General features: G+C 57.8%; 1 protein-coding gene and 1 long non-coding RNA gene across 3 annotated transcripts; one reads left to right on the top strand and one right to left on the bottom strand.

The window, feature by feature from the left end:
* The first annotated feature begins 2,191 nt into the window (after positions 1 to 2,191).
* Positions 2,192 to 20,265, top strand: ETNK2 (ethanolamine kinase 2). Of its 2 annotated transcripts, XM_006731552.3 has the most exons (8): positions 2,192 to 2,642; positions 4,334 to 4,593; positions 7,601 to 7,723; positions 12,125 to 12,267; positions 13,094 to 13,177; positions 15,715 to 15,860; positions 17,379 to 17,452; positions 19,036 to 20,265. In XM_006731552.3, the coding sequence occupies exons 1-8, from the start codon at positions 2,385 to 2,387 to the stop codon at positions 19,106 to 19,108; spliced, it is 1,161 nt and encodes a 386-aa protein (XP_006731615.1). In that variant the 5' UTR covers positions 2,192 to 2,384; the 3' UTR covers positions 19,109 to 20,265. The 2 variants fall into 2 exon arrangements, with proteins under 2 accessions (XP_006731615.1, XP_030882077.1); XM_031026217.2 differs by lacking the exons at positions 2,192 to 2,642; positions 4,334 to 4,593 and adding an exon at positions 6,758 to 6,907.
* LOC145722348 (uncharacterized) lies at positions 18,712 to 19,078 on the bottom strand. Its single transcript, XR_014146557.1, has 2 exons — positions 18,991 to 19,078; positions 18,712 to 18,891 (listed from the first exon to the last, which is right to left on the bottom strand). It is a non-coding gene; the product is annotated as an uncharacterized LOC145722348 (long non-coding RNA).
* Positions 20,266 to 21,218: the final 953 nt, after the last annotated feature.

The raw sequence follows: 21,218 nt of genomic DNA, 5'->3' as shown, positions 1-21,218 counted from the left end.
GGTCCTCTGCTGCCCAGGTGGGCCCTCCCTTCGGCCCTAGCCCGGAGCTAGAGCACCCTCTGGGGCGCTCCCCTGCTGTGCCCTTGCACAGAGGCATGGGGTGTGGAGCTCCTCCCGGACGCTCGCCCTGCCTCCAGCACCAGCTCTTCCCTGCTTTGAGAACAAACAGAATAAAGACCTCATGTTCACAACCCTGTTGCACCTGAGTTCACTGGGGTCTGAGACAAGAGGCAGCCGTGGATCATGTGCAGACAGGAATGTGACACAGAATGACAAACTACTCACCTGCACACACAGGTTCCTGCGTGCAGGGATGATGCCATTCAGCCCCGCTCTGGTGGAGTTGCTTACACGCAGAGCCAGCTCCGTGCTCCCTCCAGCCCCTGCAGGACCAGGGCTAACGCTGTGACCGTAGACCGTGGGTCAGAAAGATGCTCCTAGCTGGTAGAAGCCAGCCTCAAGCTCAGGCTCCACCCTGCCTCTCATGCCCAGCCAACCCCCCTAACCCCCTGGCCCACGTCACCATTTACATGTGCAATCTAAGACCCCATCACCTGAAAATGTGGAACACCGGAGATCTGACTGATACTCCCTTTGTACATGTGGGGAAACGGAGGCTCAGAGGATGGAAGGCATTTGACCAAGACGGCTCGTCGAAATGTGTAAAGTCAAGATTAGAAGCCAGCCCATATGACTCAGGTGCTGGGGGCACCTGATCCCATGCAGGCATGTTTTCTCGGGTACAGAGCCACACACACCCTGGCAAGGGGCCCACATGCACAAGCACACAGCCACACGCACTGCTGTCCCCCCTCGCACAGACATGGGACTCGACAGGCTGAAGTCTTCTCCCACTCTTACTCCTCGGGTTAGCGGCATGGGGTGGATATGTTGGGAATGAAAGGCAGCACCGACCTGAAGCCATGGATGCTGTCCCCCTTCATGGTAGCTGTTCACCCCTCTTTTGACCAAAAAGGGGCAAAGCACGGAGTGGCCAACCAGGCCCCCGGCAAACTTCATACCTCTAGAACTGCCACCCCTTGGGATTGTGTGGGACCCTGGGGCTCCTCTAGGGCAGATTCCCAAAGGCAGGAGTTGTCTGCAGGGTCCCTGCACAGAGCCAAGGGCATGAGCCTGTGTTCAGGACCCTGGATCCCAGCCTCGGACCCCCTGCCCCATTTTCTAAGTTCTTTTGCCAGCCTGGCTTTATTTCCTCACTGCAAAAAGGCAAAGTTGGAGTCCGTGTCCTTTCCAGCTCGATATCCTGGGGCTCCATGACCTTAAATAGGCAGGCTTCCCCATCATCTCCTGAGCTGTCCAATATGATAGCCACATACAGCTGTCTACATTAAAATTAAAATTAAGTCGAATGTCACACTAGCCATATTTCAAGTGCTGGACAGTCACATGTAGCTAGTGGCCACTGCACTGGGCAGCACGATATAGAACGTTTCCACTATCACAGAAGTTCCGCTGGGCAGAGCTGGATTCTGGACAGCAATAATGATAGGGGCCTTGTGGTTGAGAGGTTCCTGAAGAGGCCAAAGGAACAACTTGGAGAAACAAAAAGGCCCCTTCTCTGTAGGCACTTTTCTGGATGGGGCCTCGAGAGCTCGCCCACCCGGGCGGAAGACAAGCGAGCTCGGTTCCCATTGGCACACCCACCCTCCACATGCATCACCCAATGTCACCTCTGCACCTAGTTTATGCGTGGGGGGCGGGGGGGGGCAGGATTTGCCTGGGGAGCTCCCTGCAGGGAAGGGCCTTTCAGATGCAGCAGGGGACTCCTTTTCCAGGAGGGACCTGGGGCACAGGTGGGCGAGTCCAAGCCGACCTCGGCGGCAGCCGGATCTCCATCCACCAGGCTGGAGCAGAGGCGCAGGAAGAGGCCTCCCCCGGCCCTGCCCCAGGCTGCCCGGGGAGAGCGGCCCCCGCCGAGGCAAGAGGAAGGAGGCCGGCCACCTCGCCGGGCTCAGAGGCCGAGAAGCGCAGCGGGGCCTGGGGCCCGGGTGGGGGCGGGGCGGGCGGGGCGGGGCGAGCCTGGGCCCCGCCCCCGGCGTCACGGCCTCCCAGAGGGCGTCACCCCCGCCCCGCGCTCCAGGTAGCGGCGGCCGCCGAGCCCGCCGCGGCCCGGGGGCCGGGGCGGGGGCGGGGCGGGGGCGTTCCCGGGCCCCGGCCCCGCGGCCCGCCGCCCGTGATGATGTCACAATCGCGGCGGGCCCCGGCGTTCCCGGGTCGGCTTCGGGCGCCGATCGGAGCGGGCAGCGGGCTCCTGAGTCATGGACTTCCCCTGGCCCCTCCTCTACCACTCCCACCGCCGCGCCGGGCCCCCCCGCAGGGGCTAGCGCTCGCGCGGCGGCTCCGAGGGGGTGGGGCTGCTGGGAATGGCTGTGCCCCCTTCGGCTCCTCTGCCGTGCTCGCCCTTTTACCTGCGGCGGCAGGCGCCGTGCCCGCAGTGCTCATGGGGCATGGAGGAGAAGGCGGCGGCCAGCGCGGGCTGCCGGGAGCCGCCGGGCGCCCCGAGGGCCGCCGCCGTCCCTTGCTTCGGCATATCCGTGGACCAGGACGACATCCTCCCGGGCGCCCTGCGCCTCATCCAGGAGCTGCGGCCGCATTGGAAGCCCGAGCAAGTTCGGACCAAGGTAGCCGAGCGGGCGCGGGGCCAGCCTGGGGCCCTGTCGGGGCTGGAGCGGGGATGCGTGGACGTCTGTCCGTGCATCCTTCCGGGTGGCGGTCCCACGGGTGCGCAGGGCAGGGTTGCAATGGTGGTTTGGGTGTGTATTTTGCTTCGTCTGTTCTGGCCCCGAAGCAGAGCCAGGCTCCCACCTCCCTCGGCCCCCACACGCCCCCCTCCCCGGCCCCCACACCCCCCTCCTCCCGGGGCTCGCGGGCCGCCGGAGGTCCACCTGCCCACCGTCAGCAAGCTGCGCGCGCGGGCCCCACCCCCTGTCGCCGCCCGGAGGAGCGCGCGCGGCCGGCGCTGAAACCTGAGGAGGCAGGAACTTTTAAGGGAGCCCCCCACCTCCACACACACACACATCCCTGCCCCTTCTCCAGCCGGCGGTGGGAGCAAAGTCTCCAGGCTCTGAGCGGTTCCTGCCGGTCCCAGGAGCCACCGTGTGGCATTCCGGCTAGCCCAGGGCCCCCGCGCTGGGTGGAAACCCTCCCCGTCGCCCCAGGCTCAGGCTCAGCACCCCCACACAGGGGGCCTCCCCACCCTCAGCTGGGCACGTTCTCGGGGACACAGGTGTGGGCAGAGCCGCCCACTGAGGAGCCTCAGGCAGACTCCCCAGCTGATCTGCATCCTCTGAAGAGGCTTCACCTGCTCACCCTCCCCCGCCAGCCCCTCTGGGAGCTGCGTGCTGAGGAAGGAGTCCTGAGCCGGGCACCTGCAGCTAGTGCTGGAATGGCCGGGGCTCGGTGCTGCCCGGGCCTTCTGGGTGGGGAAAGGCCCATTCCCCGACTCAGTGCGGAGGCTGACAGACACCTCTTGGGAGAAGGATGGGTGGGTAGCATTTTCAAAATAAAAGACCCACTTTGGTTGTAAGACCCACAAGGGATCCAGCAGGTCTGAAGTTAATTCCAGCACTGATGGAACGTGCTACCTGCCAGTCTCTCCCCTCTCTGGGCCTCAGTTTCCCCACCTAGAATTGGTTCAGATGTCCTCTAAAGCCCCTACCAGCTCTGTCACACTGTGCCCTATAAATTCCATGGTTCATTCCTCCTTGTCACCGTACCCAGAGAGTCTGTTTTCCCCAGCCCATGGCCTACTGTCTCTTCTGGTTTGAACCTCAGAGGCCCTAAGGAGCTCTGACCACCAAAGCCCTCGGCTGGGTGCCAACCTCCGTACCTCCCGCACCTCCGCTGCTGGATGGGGCGTGAGGTGCAGCAAAGAGTCCCCGGCTGGGCAGATGGTGAGAGGCAGCTGGGTCAGAATGTACTTGTCCTGGGCAACTCCTGCTCCTCCCTGGCCACATTCTGGTCCATGGAGGTTTCTTTCAGGGATGGAGACGTAAGAAGGGGGGAGGGGGCTTCTCCCACCAAGGAGTGTGGAAATTCTTCCACTGCCAAGTCCCATCTGCCAGACCCAGGAGAGGTGAGGGTGCCTGAGCCGAGGTTTTGTTCTCGAACTCAGGCTATCCCAAGCACTGAGGAGGGTAGGGCATTAGGAACAGTGCTGAGCTCCTCTTAAGTTAGAGGGCCAAAGAATGGGGGGGTTCTGCGTGGTGGTGCTGGGCATGCAAATGAGCACCCCATGCTGGAGCTGGGGAGCCATGGGGCAAGAGCAGAGACCCTGCCCCACACGCTCTTGTGCTCCCCCTCCGCATGCCAGCGCTTCACCGATGGCATCACCAACAAGCTGGTGGCCTGCTACGTGGAGGAGGACATGCGGGACTGCGTGCTGGTCCGGGTGTACGGGGAGCGTACCGAGCTGCTGGTGGACCGGGAGAATGAGGTCAGGAACTTCCAGCTGCTGCGAGCACATGGCTGTGCCCCCAAACTCTACTGCACCTTCCAGAATGGGCTGTGCTACGAGTACATGAGGGGCATGGCCCTGGGACCCGAGCACATCCGGGAGCCCCGGCTCTTCAGGTGAGAAGGTGGCCCGGGGTACCATTCATTCCTACGATTCCTCAGGCCTTGGCCAGCTTCCTTGGCATAGAGTGGAGTCCATGAATGAGTCATAAGGTCTGTGAACTTCGTTGCATGAAAAGTGTGTGTGTGTGTGTGTGTGTGCGCGCGCGCGTGCACGCACGTGCATTGCTCTGCAGAGAGGGGCCATTGCTTTGAATGGATTTTCAGTGTCATCTGCTAGAAGGAGGACCTGCCTCTTAGGGAGGCAAGTGAGAATTTGGTGAACCTGAGACCAAAGGACCTGGTTCCCTAAATGCAGCAGGGCTCCGCTTCCTGGCCTCATGCCTCAGCCCTTTTGCCCACCCCATGTCTGACCTGGAAACCTCTCAGAGCCTTGGAAAGGAAATCTGAGCCAAATCCCCAGAGCGCCCAGGATTTCCTGCCCCTCCCCTCCTGCCAGGAGCTCAAGCATGCTAGGAGAATGGGCCCTATCCAGGGTGAGCTTGGGTTTAGCAGCCCAGAGAGACACCAGCCCTCCCCCAGGCTGAGCTCCTTCCAGGTTCCCTGACAAATTGGGAGCCCAGGTTTGGGCAGCTGCCAGGCCTTCCTTCCAGAGGCCCACAAGAACCCATGACCCCCTGGGAGCCCCTCCCATTGAATGCCTGGGTGTGTAGGACCCAGGAAGTAGACTTAACCTTCAAGCACCGTGGATGGCTCTGTGGGGTCTGAAAGGGGGCGAACTAAAGAGGAGCCCAGAGTGCCTTTCTCTCTTCTAACCGTTCTGGGCAGGGATGTCAGGCAGAATCCCCCACCCCCACCCCCGTGCCGCATCTGCGTGTGGAGCCCTCCGACTATAGCGAGGTCCCAGGCAGGCTGAGGTTGACTCCTGACCCTGGACAGCAGCACAGGGGTTGGCCTGGGATCCTTGGGATCAGTCCCGTCCCACCCAAGGAGAAGGAGCCTTCCAAATACCCGAGGAGAAACAATAAAAGCCCATCTAGGGAGTAGACCAAGAAGTTTCTTTGCTTCCTCACCTGTTACCCAGTTAACCCCAAGTAAGTGCACCTGGCCCTATTTGCGGAGAACCCCTAACAGGCCCTCCAGGGACTTAGAAGGGACTCTGAGATGCCTTCCCCCCTAGTACTCCAGAGCACTGCTTCTGGGGCTGGTCAGGCCCTAGGATATTTATGTTGGGCTGTATGTTGTGTGTGTGTGTGTGTGTGTGTGTGTGTCTGGAGTTAGGGGGACATACAAACCTGTTCAGTGGTCTTCTCAGGCTCCCGCTGAGTGCCCAGCCTGGAGGTAGGAGGTCAGAGGAGGGTGGGGGCCCGGGGAACCGTGGCCTGGCTTCTCCCACGCTATGCTCCTAGCTCTCCTTCAAGTCTTTGTAAATAAGCTCAAATATTGGCAGGTCCTCCCCAGGTCACTCCCAGTCTCCGGCCACCTCTGTGAATATGCTGCTGTTCCTTGTTCTCTCGTGGAAACAGTTAGCACTGTCAGGAAGATTGAAGATGGATGTAGGTTCGATAACAACTTTACATTTGGGGGAGAGCCAGAAACTGGGATAGGTGTAGGAGGTAGGCTCTTCCCTGATGATTTGCCAAGGATAGACCATTATCTTTCTCGGGTGAAGGTGGATCTCTGAGGGAAAGGCAAGGAGGAGGCCTTGGGGAGCCACGTCCTCATGTTCCCCTGAACCCCACCTCCCAACCTCTGCCTGCTGAGGCTTCGCAGCATAAAAATGCTGAGTGTTGAGGTTACTTTCATTGCTTTTCCAGACAACAGCCCTATTGATATTCAAGGAAACGCTCTGTTCATGCCCTAGTCAGAATCTTCCTTTGGGAAGGGAAGGCCTGGGTCTCAGGTCTATTTCCCTGCCTCGCCTAAAACCCTGGCGGGTTCCCTCCTGCCCCGGGGCCTCTAGCCTCTGAAAGCACAGCCTTCATCGCTCACCCTCTCGGTGGCTGCCACACCCCCTGCCCCCTCCACCCTTCAGGAGGTGGGAGCCTGGGGGGCTTCCGGAGGAGACCCTGGACTGCCCTGCTATCCTGTTGGGTGATGGCCTGCCCCTTCCCAGGACCTGGCAAGGGGAGGGGTGTCCCTGGAACAGCTCAGTAACAAGGTTCCAAACAGCCAGTGCCTTTGTTGTCTTTCCCAGTGATTATTATTCGAGCAACAGGCAGAGGCGAAGGAAGCGTGAATGTTGGAGGCTTGGCAGCCGGGCTGGGGGTGGGGCCCCAGCAGGGACAGCTGCCAGAGGACTGGGGGAGCCCAGCTGGGACGCAGGGCCTCAGACGCTGGGGTCCTTATCAAGGCCCTCCCTCTCTGACCGGTCAGTCCTCCATCCGCCCCCGCCCTCTCCCAGCCCCCTTCCCCACCGCCCCCTCCTTCTCTCCCGGGACCTTGGATAATGTCCACAGGAGGACTTGAAAATAGAACGCTGGTTTGTTTTGCGTCCTTGGCGCCCAGCCGCCAGCATCAACTCCCTGCCGCAGAGGAAGGGGCTGCCCTGGGCCGGCCTGCTTCCCTCCCCACCTTGGCCAGGCTGATAAGAGGCGGGCATTTCTTTCCAGCCTGGCATCACCACCCCCCTGATCCCTCGGTGCCCTGCGTTCACCTCCCCCTGACGGCATGGATCAGAGTCCAAGGAGGGAGGAGGGCCACTGCCCCCATCCCCAGGTGACCCCTCTGTCCTCAGGGGTTGCTGTGGGTACACGACCTTGGGGTGGGGCAGGGTCACTGACCTGTGGCCGGCGGCCCACTGCTTTGCCTTCCTGCTCCCTGAAGCAGCCCCAGCTCTGGTTCTGGAAAGGTCACTGCTGGGCTAAAGGCCTTACGTCATTTTCATGCCTTCTGCTAAGACCTTCCTGCTGCAGGAGCGAGAATCCCTAAAAGAGCTGTCCCACACTCAGCCCTCTAACTGGCCCGCAGTCCTCACCCTGTAGGACCCCTTTCGGGTCAGGAGGGGCTGAGCTGGGACGGGCCTGCCCCACACTGATGTTCTACTCTTCTGTTTTCTGTTTAGGCTCATCGCCTTAGAAATGGCAAAGATTCACACCATCCACGCCAACGGCAGCCTGCCCAAGCCCACCCTGTGGCACAAGATGCACAATTACTTCACCCTTGTGAAGAACGAGATCAACCCCAGGTACAAAGATCTGGGAGGGTTCAAAGCTGCCATGGTCTCTGCTGCCTTCATGTCATCCCGCCTCCATTCTTTGGGCTCTGTCCCCCACCCCACCCAGAGGCTAAGGGGCTCCAGTCCTGACTGCTGAGTCTCTGTCTCCAAGCAGAGTTGGGCCGATCGACTGAATCTCAGGAACTTAGATCCACAGCTTTAAGCTTATGTGCTTATTTCACTTTGAGTCTTCTGGTTGTGGTAGAGACGAGGGTTGGGGACTGCGTCTCCCCCTTTACTTAAAGGAGACTGAGGCTCAGAGACTAAGCTTTTTACCCAGTGTTGGGGGCTCATCAGAGGCAGGGTCCTGTTTCCTAGCCCAGGGCCCTTTCTACCTAAGCTGCTTTCTGAGCAACCAGAAGGGAGAGCCTGGCCTCTGAGAATGGGGTGAGGCCGACCGAGTTCAGTCAGTCAGAACTCAGCTTGTCAGTTGACAAGCCCTTGGGACATCAAGACTCCTGCTACTTGCCTAGACGCCTCTCGTCCGCACATGCCCCTGAGGACCCTGCTCCTCACCTTGTTCACACTGACAGCTTACAGTTTCCTCACTGGCACTCCACCCATCCTGACAGTGCCTTTCCCCAGGGAAGCCGGGGCTCCCAGACAGCTAGGCTCTCTGGCCAGCAACCTGAGAGTCCTTCTGGCCTTCAGCTGCCTGGCTCCCCAGCATAGCATTGAGGCATAGAGAGTTGGAGAGAAGAGTGGGTCACCCCTGCCCCCTCCAGGGGAAGGCAGTAGTGAGTCTCTGATCCCTCCATGTTCCCTGCTGGGTTGAACATCTCCCTTGTTCCAAAGGTTCATGGGAGTAGGGTATCTCCTTCCCTCCTCTAAGATGAGGAGACAATAATTAACTCTATCTCAATTGTGTGTGTGTGTGTCTGTCTGTCTCTCTCTCTCTCACACACACACACACGCACGCACACACGCGTGACTTTATCTGGATCCTCCCACTTAATGATTATCAAGCACTGCTTTAGGACTATTTGTCCAGGATGGCCCACATTCAGACCTTCGATGCCAAATGTTATCTCTGGGACAAGGACTGCCTATCGCTTAGGGCTAAAACAACACATGGAGAGCAGGACCCTGGGGTGTCTGAGTCAACAGGACCCTCTGGTCATGCAGCCCACCACTTTCATTTGGTAGATGGAAAAACTGAGGCCTGGAGAGGGGGTGGGACTTGCCCAAGGTCGGTGGCAGCTCGAGGGCTAGAGTCCAGACCTGCTGCTCAGGCATGACCCTTGCTACTTTAGCTTCCTTTGTACTGTCACTGTGTAACCTTCAGGGGTGACCTGGTTGGGAGCGGAGTGGTCCCTGGAGAAGAGCTGACCGACTACCTTTGCTCTTGTCATACATTTGACCTTGGCAAATCAAGTTGTTTAACTTTTCGGAGCCTCTTTAGGGGACGGTGCCTGCCCTAAACTGCCTAACCTGCCCCAAGCGGGGCTGTGATGAGCAGTCACCTGGATGAGATGAAACTCTTGAGCTCTGGTCGCAGTCTAATAACCCTGATTTAGTCAATCCTGCATTTCACAAACATCAACTGCGATTTAAAACAATGAAAAATAGGGACGTGACATTGGCCCTGCCCTCAAGGAGCTTAGGAACGATCTGGGTAAATAGGACCTGCCCATGCGAAGCGACAAAAGAAGGCAGGGCGTGTAATGCATGTGGCGGTGGGAGAACCAGGGCCAGTCTTCCTGGCAGAGGTAGAGGGGCAGAGCTGGGAAGGGAGGCCACTCAGGCTGGCGGAGACGGTGTGAACACACTTGGCTCATGGTGGCCAGTGGATGAGGGTGGCCGGAGTGGGCCTTCAGGAGCGATTGGGAAGGGCTGTGGGAAGTGGGTTGGAGCTAGACCGGAAGGACCCTTCCAAGTCAGGTTAAGGAGCCAACATTTCATTTAGCAGTCATTGTGGAGGCCTCTGAGCCAGGGACCATGACTGTGGTTTAGGGAGAAAGCTCTCTGGCATTGTAAAGGACAGAATCAGGTGGGATTTGGGGAAGTGGGGGTAGGGATTGGAGGTAGGGCGACCAGCTCAGGGAGTGTTGTAACTGAATGGGCAGGATCCACGGGCAGCTTCATGGTGGTGGTGGTGGATGGAGTGGGGGGCACGGAGAGTGGGGGATGCATCAGGCACCCTGTGGAAATAGATTTTGGTGGCCTTGGTGTTTGGTTGGGCATAGAGGGTGGGGGGTGATCGCTGCTTTGGGGGCATCAGGAGGAGATGGGGATGGGTTGAGTGGTTTAAGGGCAGAGGTGATGAGCCAGGAAGCTCCAACACTCAGTCCACTGTGGGAGAAGGTACTTCCCTCCACCCAGATCCGGCGAGCTGAGTGGGTATTTGGCAGGCAGGCAGAAGTGTTTTCATTAGGAGGAACCCCCAGGTTTCCCCGGGGGGGGTGTGTGTGTGTGACAGCTTCTGTGACGCGGTGGTGGCCACTCTTCTGCCAACTGCACAGCCCTGAGAAAGTCTAGTGGGCTCAGGGCTGAAGGTAGCGAAGCTGGCGGGGTTTCAAGTGCTCAGGGGAGGGAGGCTGCCCAGGGAGATAGAAGGCCTGGACCGCTCCCACAGTAACCATCTGTGTGGCCTTGGGGTGGGTAAGGTGGGGGTCAGGGCCTGGGCAGCAGGTATCTTAGATGTCAAAGGCATGTTTTTCAGGCTGAGACCAGAGCAAACCAAAGGAGCCCTCCTAATTCTTATCTTTAGATGGTCTTGGACCAAGAAAAGAAAAAATCTTGAAAGGTATCTTCTTAAGGAGAGCCGAGACTGAAGTGCGTTTATGCAGACCGGTTGACAGAGATAAACTCCAGTGAGGCTAAAGGAAGCCCCCCTCCCCCCAGATCCACCCCCCTTGTTAGACTCTCCCCAGTTCAGAGTGGGCTGTGCAGAGCCTCTGAGGGGCACCGAGGCCCTCACAGTTAGGAGGTTCCGCTTGATTTTGCATTGAGGACTGCTTCCCTTGGGTGAGGGGGAAGAGGGTCTAGCTGTGCAAGAAACATCTGGAAGCTGGAAGGCCTCTGCCCTCTTCCTTGAGCCTCCATTTCCCCAAAGATTTGCACTAGAGGCCTAAGATCCTCTCTAGCTTTGACCTTCTCAAAGCTTGGGAGGGAGCCTGCCGCTCATCCTTTCCCAGGGGGAGAGGGGGATGCCTTAGTTGCCGAACGCTCTTTGCCATGTTTTGGCCTCTGGGCCGTGTGAGGGGCTGACGGGGCATCCTTTGGGAGGGTCGGGAGGACGGATCTCACGCTCATCCTCCTGCATGTACTCTGGCTGCCCCGGATAAGAAAGCAAACAGGAGCTACATGGAGACAGAACAAGAGATAAAACCCCAGCCTCCTCCCCTCCACCCATTGGTGGTTCTGGGGTTTTAAGGGCTGTGCTAACTATTTGGCTTTTCAGTGTACACAGTCCTGTGTGCTTCCTGGGGACCAAAGTTCAGAGCATCCCAGCACAGCGTGCCCTCACCAACTTCCACATGGCCTCTGCTACCAGCACCGATTGACCCGTCCATTCATTCATTCCTCAACGTGGGTTTCTTTCAGCAGCAAGGCCTTAGGTGCTGCGGGATGGGGCAGGGCAGAAAGAGGGCTGGCCTTTGTCATCTGTGTTCCTGCCTGCAAGTTGCCCACACATGCGCGGTCTGGGACAAGGACACACATGCTCCTAGTTCAGGGTGGAGGAGACAAGTCACCAGGGAGCTTCAGAGCAAATGCTTGATTGAAAGGCCCTAATAGTTCCTTGGTCTTGTAGGAGTGAGCCCAAGAAGCAGTTTGTTTGCTTTCTTAAGTGGGCCTGAGTGGTCTCTCTGTGAGATGAGAAGTTAGGCTTTATGAGCTCTCTGGTCCTTTCCACCTGTGACACCAGCTGCTAGAAGGGGAGGGGGACCGGCCAGGAGTGTCCGTGCCCTCTGCAGGGCACTGTGATGCCTCCCCCAGACAGTCTTGGAGCATACCTCCTTGCAGGCATCTTCCCCAGCGCCCTGAAAGCGGGTCTGTTCACAGCCCTCCCCTCTGCCCTTGTTCTCGTGTGGATGCACATTCCCCCCTCCTGTCCTCTCTCTGTGCCTCCTTCCTTACCTTACCTTCCTCCCCCTTTCGTGAAGTAGCAGGGATGCCATTGGATCGGGGACATACAAGCTTTGCAAAATGCTTTTATGCCCGTGTTTTAATAAGCTGCTTAGAGTGACTGCAGGAAGTCAGGAGATCAGGACGCCTTAGCGCCAGAGGACAAAAGTGAGGGTCTGAAGGGCGGGCCCTTTGTCCAGGGGTCCTCTGCAGGAACAGGAGGTGACAGGGCCAGAGCTCAGGGCTCCAGAGGCCCAGTGGCGGCCTGTCTTACTGTCAGCCTCCATTCTGGCCGCTGCCCAGCCTTTCTGCAGATGTCCCCCAGGTGGAGGTGTTGGAACAGGAGCTGGCCTGGCTGAAGGAGCACCTGTCCCAGTTGGACTCCCCTGTGGTCTTCTGTCACAATGACCTGCTCTGCAAGAACATTATCTACGACAGCACCAAAGGTACGGCTTCCCGGGCTCTGGCTGGGCCGCAGCTGGGCCAGGCCTGAGTGATCAGCTGCCTTCCGGGTGCCGGTCCTCACACTGGCCCTTGAACAAGCAAAAGGCGACCTTCCAGTTTAGATCTCAAGTTAATTTAAGAGAGAAAGGGAGGGGCACCTGGGTGGCTCAGTCGTTAAGCGTCTGCCTTCAGCTCAGGTCATGGTCCCAGGGTCCTGGGATCGAGCCCCACATCGGGCTCTCTGCTCCACGGGAAGCCTGCTTCTCCCTCTCCCACTCCCCCCGCTTGTGTTCCCTCTCTCGCTGTGTCTCTCTCTGTCAAATAAATAAAATCTTTAAAAAAAAAAAGAGAGAGAAAGGGAAAAGGAAATAAAATTCCACTTAGAAAAACCTATGCCCAGAAAGAACTCAAAACTGGTTTGTGGAGGTCCTTGATGTGAGGCTACCTGACCCATTCCCCGCCGACAACATTTTGGGCTTCTGAGGGCATCTGGGGTGGCCCAGGCCCTCCTAGAGACAGAACCTTCCTGTGTGCCTAATTAGAGCTCCAGCCCCAGGGAGCCCTGGCCTTTATTTCTGGTCCTCGGCCATGCTGAGGACAGACGTCTGTAGATGAGCGGAGCTTGAGCATCCACCTGTGTGAGGGACAGCCGGAGGGCAGATGGACAAAAGAACAGTGTCGAAGGCGGCCACTGGGGAGGGTGGGGGCTGGGTTGCCACCAGAGGCCAGCCAGAGTCCGTGCGTGCATTCCGGAGGTCTGTGGGGACTTGACCAGGCCATTCCCCTATCTCTGGGGACCGACCCTCATCCCTCTCTCCTGCCTCGCAGGTCACGTAAGGTTCATTGACTATGAGTACGCCGGCTACAACTACCAGGCCTTTGACATTGGCAACCATTTCAATGAGTTTGCAGGTGAGAAGGGTATTGCTATTTGGTCTTTGTTCAAGATACTTTCCTCGTGATGGATGGCCAGGTCCAGGGTGAGGATGAGAGGGGGTTCTGGCCTCGCTGGGTAGAGACCTGACAGGCCCTGGCCTCCACAATCTCACGACTCATGGAGGAAGGCACAGCTTGCCTTGAGGGAGCACCAAGTCTCATGGGGGAGGCCGGACCCACACACACACACACAGCTGACCCCTGCTAGCCCATCTGGCAGTTTGGTACAAATCAGGAGAATGTGCCCTCCATAGGACCCCTAAGGACACTAGGCTTGGCATGTGAGTTAGAAAAAGACCCCGGAGTGCCTGGCTGGCTCAAGAGCGTGCGGCTCTTGATCTTGGGGCTGTGAGTTCAAGCCCCACATCGGGTGATTACCTTAGAAAATTAAAAAATCTTAAGAAAAAGCCCCTTCCCCTGGGCAGACGTAGCTTCTGCCTGCCCCTTCACCCAGCCTGCCTTCTCCCAGCATCACCTGCACGATCGTGAGTAAGGGTCCTGCATGCAGAGAAGGAGCAGAACGAGCTGGTGGCCTGATGAGAATCATCTAGGAGGAACTCGTGAAAAGCATATACTCTGCAACTGGACTGTCCCAAGTTCAAATCCTGGCTTTGTAGCTTACTAGCTGTGTGACCCTTGGGCTGGTCACTTAGCTTCTCTAGGCCTCTGGAAAGTGGAGATATTAATAGTACCTACTTCTTCCCATCAACGTGAGACACACACACACACACACACACACACACACACACACACATATGTAGCACATGCTAAGCCTCATGCTGGTGTTTGCTGGTACTAGGCAGGGAAGCCTGCCGGTAGCTAAGGGAGACCGGCGCGGGAGCGGATGGGGTTGGATGAGGGCTGTTTTGTTGCGCTAGCCAGCTCAGCAAAGGCCCAGGATCTACAATAGAATCATTTGTGTGAGGAAGCTGGGCAGGTTTTTCCAGCTTGAGGGCTTCATTGTTAAACAATTTGATGGGACCAGAGAGGCAACCCATGGATGGAGCTGGACCCCGGGGCTGGAGGGACATCATCCGACTGGCAGTGTGGGGTGCTCAGCGTGACGGGGCCAGCCCCTGGGATGCAGGACAGGTGAGACACACCCAGGCCAGCTCCAAAACTGCCACCTGGCCCAGCCTCAGCCACTCCCCAGCCCAAGCCTGGCCAGTTGTGCCCCTTCAAGAACCCCAGGTGATCAAGTCTGGCAAGCGCTCATTGCACCTGAAGGTATGACTTCCCAGGGTGGCCAGCAGCTGCATCTAGGAACCCATAGGACGGTGGGGCCTCAGCTGGGCAGAGCCGTGATGCTGTGGGGTGTGGCACTGAGCAGAGGCCGTGGGCCTCTGAGCGCGCAGCTGCCAGACCCGCTGGCCTTTCCAGAGGGGATCATTCTGAAGCATTTTAAGCCCTCCTCACCCACCACATAGAGCAAGGTCCAACTGGAATTTCTCCAAAGAGGCAGATTGCATCCTGCTCCCAGGTTGCGAAGGAAGGAGGAAGGCAGGGAAGGAGATTGGGAACTGGGGAGGGAGAACGCCTGGGTTCTCGGGAGCAGGGAGACCCCGTTCTGGGAGGCAGGGGTAAGAGTTCTAACCGTGACCTCACCTCTACCTGGCTGACCGGGAGCGAGCTTCTGCTCTCTGGGCCTGAGTTTCTACACCTGCACCAGGGGATTCTTTCCCAGCCATCCTCTTGGGGCCCCAGGAGACTGTGTTTCTCCAGGAGTATGAGGGAAGCTTGGAAAGGAGAGGGAGGAAGAGACCACGGGCGAGGTGGCCAGGTCCTGGTCCTGTCTTAAGTGAACTACGACTCTCCGTCCCAGCTCAAAGGCAAGCCGCTGTCACAGGGCCCGGGATGTGGCTGGTGCGCATTGGGCTGGCAGCTCAAGGACTCAAGGAAGGGCAGGACCGGAAGGAATTGAAGCCACCCGGTCCAGGGGTTCCAAGCCTGGCTGCATTTCCGAATCATCTGGATAATTGGACAGGGGGCTAGAGGTGCCTGGGAACCTGTGTTTTTAGCAAGCTCTGCAGGCGAGGTTTTGAAGGAGCCAGCTCAACACTGGTCCAGGAGGCAGAGTCGGAGACCCCACGCTTCTAAATGAGAGACTCCAGGCAGTGGGAGGGAAGGCCTTGTGCAGGGCTCACTGGTCAGCATCCCACCAAAGGGGAGGCCCCTGACGTGGTGCTGTGACAGAGCACCTCCTGTGGGCCGTAGTTCCTATAAAGGGCACGGGGGTACAGTGATGCTGTCTTAGGGGTCCCTGTCACACCCAAGACCATGCCTCGCCCTACAACCAGTCTGCCTCTGTGCTTTCCTCCAGCCCACGGAAAGCAGCGCCCCCAGCTCCACACATAGGGTAAGTTTGGTGGGCAGGAGGCTGTATTCCTAGGCACAGCCCGGCAGGATGTACGTGGAGGTTTTGAGGGGAGCGGGGAACCCCCGATGAGCTGGAGGAGCCCCCTCCCCAGGTGGGCCCACCTCCCAGCAACTGCCCCGTGGCTGCTTCCCATCAGGTGTGAACGAGGTGGATTACTGCCGGTACCCGGGCCGGGACACCCAGCTTCGGTGGTTGCGCTATTACCTGCAGGCACAGAAGGGCATGGCCGTGACCCCCAGGGAGGTGGAGAGGCTCTATGTGCAAGTCAACAAGTTTGCCCTGGTAAGTGTGAGCCGGGAGGGGCCGGGAGGAGGGGCCCACCCCAGCTCCTCCGCTCCCACAGCCCAGGGTGGAGGAAGCAGAGGCCGGGGTGAGGGGTGAGGTCCTGGGACCCCAGGACCCGAGGTGAGGTCTGGGAAGAGCCCTCTTGGGCATCCCCAGAATACTGAGATGCCCTGTTGCCTGCTTTTCCCTACTCTGTCAAGTCTCTTTCTCCTTTCTAGGAAAAGACTTCCAAGAAAGAGCCCAGCTTCCTGTTTTAGCAGTTCTCTCATTTGGACAAGCAGTTCTCTCTAGCGTCTAACTTTAGCCTTTCATGCTGCAGTTAAACGCTTTTTTTTTTTTTTTTTTAAGCCTTTGGAGGAGATAAAGACTGTCAGTTCTAATCTTCCTTGTTAGCTACCTTCACTGACTCAACTCCATGTAAGCCTCTCCCATCAGGCTCTTCCTGCTCAAGTTACTGAGCTGTCAGTTCTTGATTTTGAGTGCCATTTATCCAGGGTACCCGGTTCATGCCCGGTCTCCTCCGGTGTGTGTCCAGGGGCTTGCTAACTAGTCTTAATAATGTCAGGCACGTAGAAGCGAGAAGACCAGTCCACTGCCCTGGATTTCACAATACATCATGGAGCTTAAGTAGAATCTTTACTTACGTGTCATTTTGGATTACCTCTCCTGGTTTCCTCATTGGCACAAAACCTATTCTCCATCAGGTTCTTCCCCTTAGCTGTTCCACTTATGCCTTCCTCTTGCTAAAGGTTTCCATGTAATCATTGACATGTGGCTAATTGATCTATGCCCCTTGAAATCCTGAAAAGTGGGGGGAGGTGCTATGCAGCCAACCCCAGGGCGAGCAGGATGTGGGGTGGGGGGGCCCTGGCCTGGGATAGTCATGATGTCACTGCTGTTTGCCCATGGACAGCTGAGAGCAGGCTCTGGTTTCTTGAGCCTGGGGTGGGGTGGTCTGGCCCCGAGGGCGCCTCTGGCCAGAGGGAGAGCAGTTGAAGGCTTAGTCAAAGCCCAGACTCGGGGCTTCTTGCTCCCACATCTACACTCCTTTCTCAACCCAACCCATCTCTGGACAGAAGAGGGAAAAGGGGTGGAGGAGGTCAGTTAAGGGGCTCCTCCTGATGACCGTGGGACTGGGCCTGTGCTCTGGGGCAGGGGTTCATCTCATCCTGGTACCTTGGCCTTGAAGGCCCCAGGAGATTCCCCTGGGCAGGGGAGAAGCCAGGGATGGAGCTATGCTCAGGCTGGGGAACAAGCTGAAAGTTCTAGAACCATTACGCTGACCCCTACCTGGAGCAGGTAGAACTCTGCCTTTTTCTCAAGGGAGTGAAGCCCCCAAATGCAGTCCAGTGACTTGACCTCCAGAATTCCCCTGACTTGTGCCAGGGAGACCCCATTGTGTCTCGGCCAGTGTCCTAGTTCTGTGTCTTCCAGGGTGACCGTTTCCTCTAGCTCCATGGGGTTCGTGACAGGCATGAGTGGTTGCCTTGCTGACTCATTGTGGTCCCTTTCCAGGCATCTCACTTCTTCTGGGCACTCTGGGCCCTCATCCAGAGCCAGTTCTCCACCATCGACTTTGATTTCCTCAGGTGAGTGCAGGGGGCGAGTTGAGGTGGTGGGGAGGGGGGAAAGGAGTAGCTTGAGCCAAGGGTGTGGGGGCAAAGGACGGCCCAGGGAGAACATCCAAAGTCCCTTCCTCTGCTAACTTGTCCCCATTCCAGCCACCCCGTATCCAGGGGAGTCACCACTTTAGGGGAAACATCTGAGCCCAGAGCACCACTCTGAAAGTAGTCAAAAGTTCTTGAACCCTCCCCTTGTGCCTCGTAGGAGATTTGCTTTCCCTCCTCCATCTTACGACCTAGGCCACTGCTCTTAGCCACAGAACCTGGTGGTGAAAAACCTGTTCATTTTATAGCAGAGAGGACAGAGTTCTTCCAGAGAGCAAAAGTGACTCCCTGAGGTCACTCAGGTGGTTGAGCGCTTACCATGTGCAATATTGGGCCCGGCTCCTCCTTCAGTGAGGTACTAGGGTCTGCACCGAGACCGTACCGGATTACTGACTCCTGGCTCCATCATCAAGTACACATGTCCTTAAGGACCAGGAATCGTTTTGTCTAGTGTTTCTCCATACTGGTCTAGTCGTCTTGCCCTGTCCCCCTCCCTCAGCTGGAAAGGAGTCACTACCCTGACTTCACAGTGTTCACAGCAACTGGAGAGATCCAAGTCAAAGGCACAGTGAGATCTCACTCACACCTAGGATGGCTATTAGCAGATAAACAGAAAACAAGGATTGGGAAGGATGTAGAAAATCAGAACCCTTGGACGCCACTGGTGGGAACGTAAAATGGCGCAGCTGCTGGGGAAAACAATACCGTGCTTCCTCAAATAGTTAAAAATAGAATTCCTGGGCGATCCAGTATTCTTGCCGCTGGGTGTGTAGCCAGAGTTGAAAGCAGGGGGTCAGAGAGCTATTTGCACACCCACGTTGATAGCATTATTCACAACAGCCAAGAGGCGGAGCAACCCCATGTCCATGGATGGCTGAATGGGGAAACAAAGTGTGGTCTACACATGGTGGAATATTACTCAGCCTTTTAAAGAGAGGAAGCCATGTCACATGCTACAACATACGAACTCTGAGGACAGGCTAAGTGAAAGAAGCCAGTCACAGAAAGACCAATACTGTAGGATTCCACTTATATAACTAAATTAATCAAGTTCATAGAAACAGAGAGTAGGGGGGCACCTGACTGGCTCAGTCAGTAGAGCATACGACTCTTGACCTTGGGCTCATGAATTTGAGCCCCACATGTGGTGTGTTTACTTAAACTTTTTTTTTTTAAAAAGACAACAGTAGAGTGGTTTTTGCCAAGCCTGCACCGCGGGGAGGGAGATACGGAAAATTGCTGTTTAATGGGTACAGAGTTTCAGTTTTGCTAACTGAAAAAGTCTTGGAGAGCTTTAAAGGGATTTAAAGAACAAAACAACAACAAAAAAAGCATTTGGGGAAGGGCTGCTCCAGTCCAATCTAAGAAGAAAAATAAAGTTAAAAAAACAAACCTCCGCCTGCCCTGGGGTTGAGCTGGTGAGACTTGCTCACGGTGAGAGTCCCCCGGGTCGGGCCCACCTGGCTTTCCTTCTCAGCCGGGCTCCTGTTCTCGTCCTCCGGCAGGTACGCAGTGATCCGATTCCACCAGTACTTCAAGGTGAAGCCTCAAGTGTCAGCCTTGGAGATGCCAAAGTGACCAGCTTCCCCATCTCTCCCTTACCCATCTGCCCGGCCAGACCTGTTCTCCAGGGCTCTGTCCTGCTCTGGGGGCCACACACTTGGACAAGGTGGGAGAGGGGACAGGTGGGTGTCCAGGAAGAAGGCTCCACCCCTGCCGCCCGCCCCCAGTGGATGCTGCTGGAGACCACATGCTTTTGTTTGGAGGGGCTGATAGGACCCAGCTCTGGGGGGTCCCCTTCACCTTGCCAGACTTGGGGGGAGGGGGCTGGGGGGCTTGGGGAAGTGCCTGTAGTCAGCCAGGGCCTGGACCACAACCACCCCTGGGAAGCCCAGTATTCCTGGCCTGAGGCCAGGCTGGAATCAGGGCTGCCTTAGATGTGTCTTTGACCTTCCTGGCTTGGGGAAAGGGGGAGATGGGAGGGCTCCTTTCTACCTCCAGTGCCCTGAGCCTCCAGCCCATCTCCCCCTGCATGCCTCACGTGGGAGGTGCTGATGAACCCAAACCAGCATCATGCCAACTCTGACAGATGGATGTACATATCTTGGGGGGGATGGTCTAGAACTGGGTTTAATGGCTCCCCCCAAAGCTGCCTCATCTGAGATCCCTCCCTTTCTCCAAGCCAGATCCAATCAAACCACCCCTTCCCAGACCTCTGCCCCAGGCCCTGTGCTCCTTCGCCTCCCGTGCCCTTTTTGCTCTGTGCTTGTGTTCTGTCTCTCTGCCACCTGCTGGGAGGGAAGGCAAGGGGGTGGTGCCCTCCTGGGCCTCCAGAGCCCAGCTCTGCTTCGTGCTTGGCCCGAGGGGGACGGAACCCAGAGGGGGGTGGCCAACAGCAGCCGGCAGCTTCCTGCCTTGTTCCCTGCCCTGCCCTCCAGGGCCTCAGTTCTAAGGATTTGTCTCCCCCTCTCCACCTTCTGTCCTGAAGTTGACCCAAGCACTTCCCACTAGGAAATGAGTAGTGGGAGTCAAGGGGCCGGGGCTAGGGACTTCGGGGCTCACCGGGCATCCAAGAGCCTGGGTAGGATGGGTCGTGAAGGTGCTGAGCTCATGGCCCCGGACTCTCAATGGCCTCCACCTTCTCTCTGCCCTCACAGCCTCCTGGCTCTGGCCCAAAAAAAGTGATTCATTTGTAAATTATCATGGTTTTCTGCATTAAAATGGCCATTTCTGGACCACTCTGTGTCTGAGTGCCTACAGTGAGGATTTGACTTTGACATAGAGGGGATGATGGATTAGTTCTCCCGCAGTGGGGTGGGGGGTTGCTGCAGCCCGTGCCTCCAGGGGTCCCTGAGGCTGCACGCTTCCTACCCCACCCTCCGTGCACCTGGCTCGCAAGGCCTGGGCTCCTGGTTTGGGATAGGTCTGGACCGGTCTAGTGCCTTCACCACTCTTCTGCCTTTGACCGTCTTGCTAGAATAAGGGGAGCCCAGGAGGACACTGCTACTGGGGAAGGGAGCTAGGCTGGGGCCTCACCAGGCGGGAAACCGGTGAGACCCTGCGGAGACGCACTCAGGACCTTCTTCCTGGGCCGGTTTTGGCTCCTAGCCGCTGAGGGGGCGGGGGTGCTGCTCTGCTGGAGAGCAGGCAACGATGATTTCTGGAATGAATCGGTTACTCTCTCAGATGGCCAGAGGGAAGGGAGAGCAGAAGCTCAAAGGAGAGCCCGGGTACCCCTCTCGGCAGCCCGGGTTGCTGAGGCAGCGCTGCCTCCAGGGCCCCCCGGAAGGTGCCCAAGGCCCCCCAGAAGGTGCCCGGTGCCCTGAAGAGTGGGGAGAGCAGTGGCTGCCTGCCAGGTAGACTCTGGCTGTTTGGCTTTTGCAGGCGAAAGTACCGGCTGCCATGGAAACCGCTGGAGGAGAGCTAGCCCCAGCAGCTGGGGCCTTCAAGGTCATGGTGATCCAGTGTGGCCAGGGGCCCTCGGGGGTAGCCGTACCAAGCCCAGGAAGGGTGTGGGGGAAAAGGTGGGCCCCGGCCTAGGGACAGTGCTGGGGCTGGGCAGGCAGGGCCCCTCAGGGGTACCATGGGGTCAGGTGCTCGTGGGCAGGGCCTTCTTGTGGACTAAAGGGCAGTGCCCACCCTGCTTGTTCCTCTCAGATCCACCTCTGGAGCTGGGGGGAGAAATAAC

This window comes from Leptonychotes weddellii, chromosome 6 (assembly GCF_054177405.1).
Source record: "Leptonychotes weddellii isolate Sample4059 chromosome 6, ASM5417740v2, whole genome shotgun sequence".
In the NCBI taxonomy this organism is placed as follows: domain Eukaryota; kingdom Metazoa; phylum Chordata; class Mammalia; order Carnivora; family Phocidae; genus Leptonychotes; species Leptonychotes weddellii.
This window is presented reverse-complemented; position numbering and strand designations above follow the sequence as displayed.

Excerpts from the sequence above, each read along its gene's own strand:
- ETNK2 (XM_006731552.3), top strand. The coding sequence starts at position 2,385 with ATGGCTGTGCCCCCTTCGGCTCCTCTGCCGTGCTCGCCCTTTTACCTG. Across the intron at positions 4,594-7,600 it reads CGGGAGCCCCGGCTCTTCAG|GCTCATCGCCTTAGAAATGG; the intron begins GTGAGAAGGTGG and ends TTTTCTGTTTAG. Across the intron at positions 17,453-19,035 it reads ATCGACTTTGATTTCCTCAG|GTACGCAGTGATCCGATTCC; the intron begins GTGAGTGCAGGG and ends GTCCTCCGGCAG.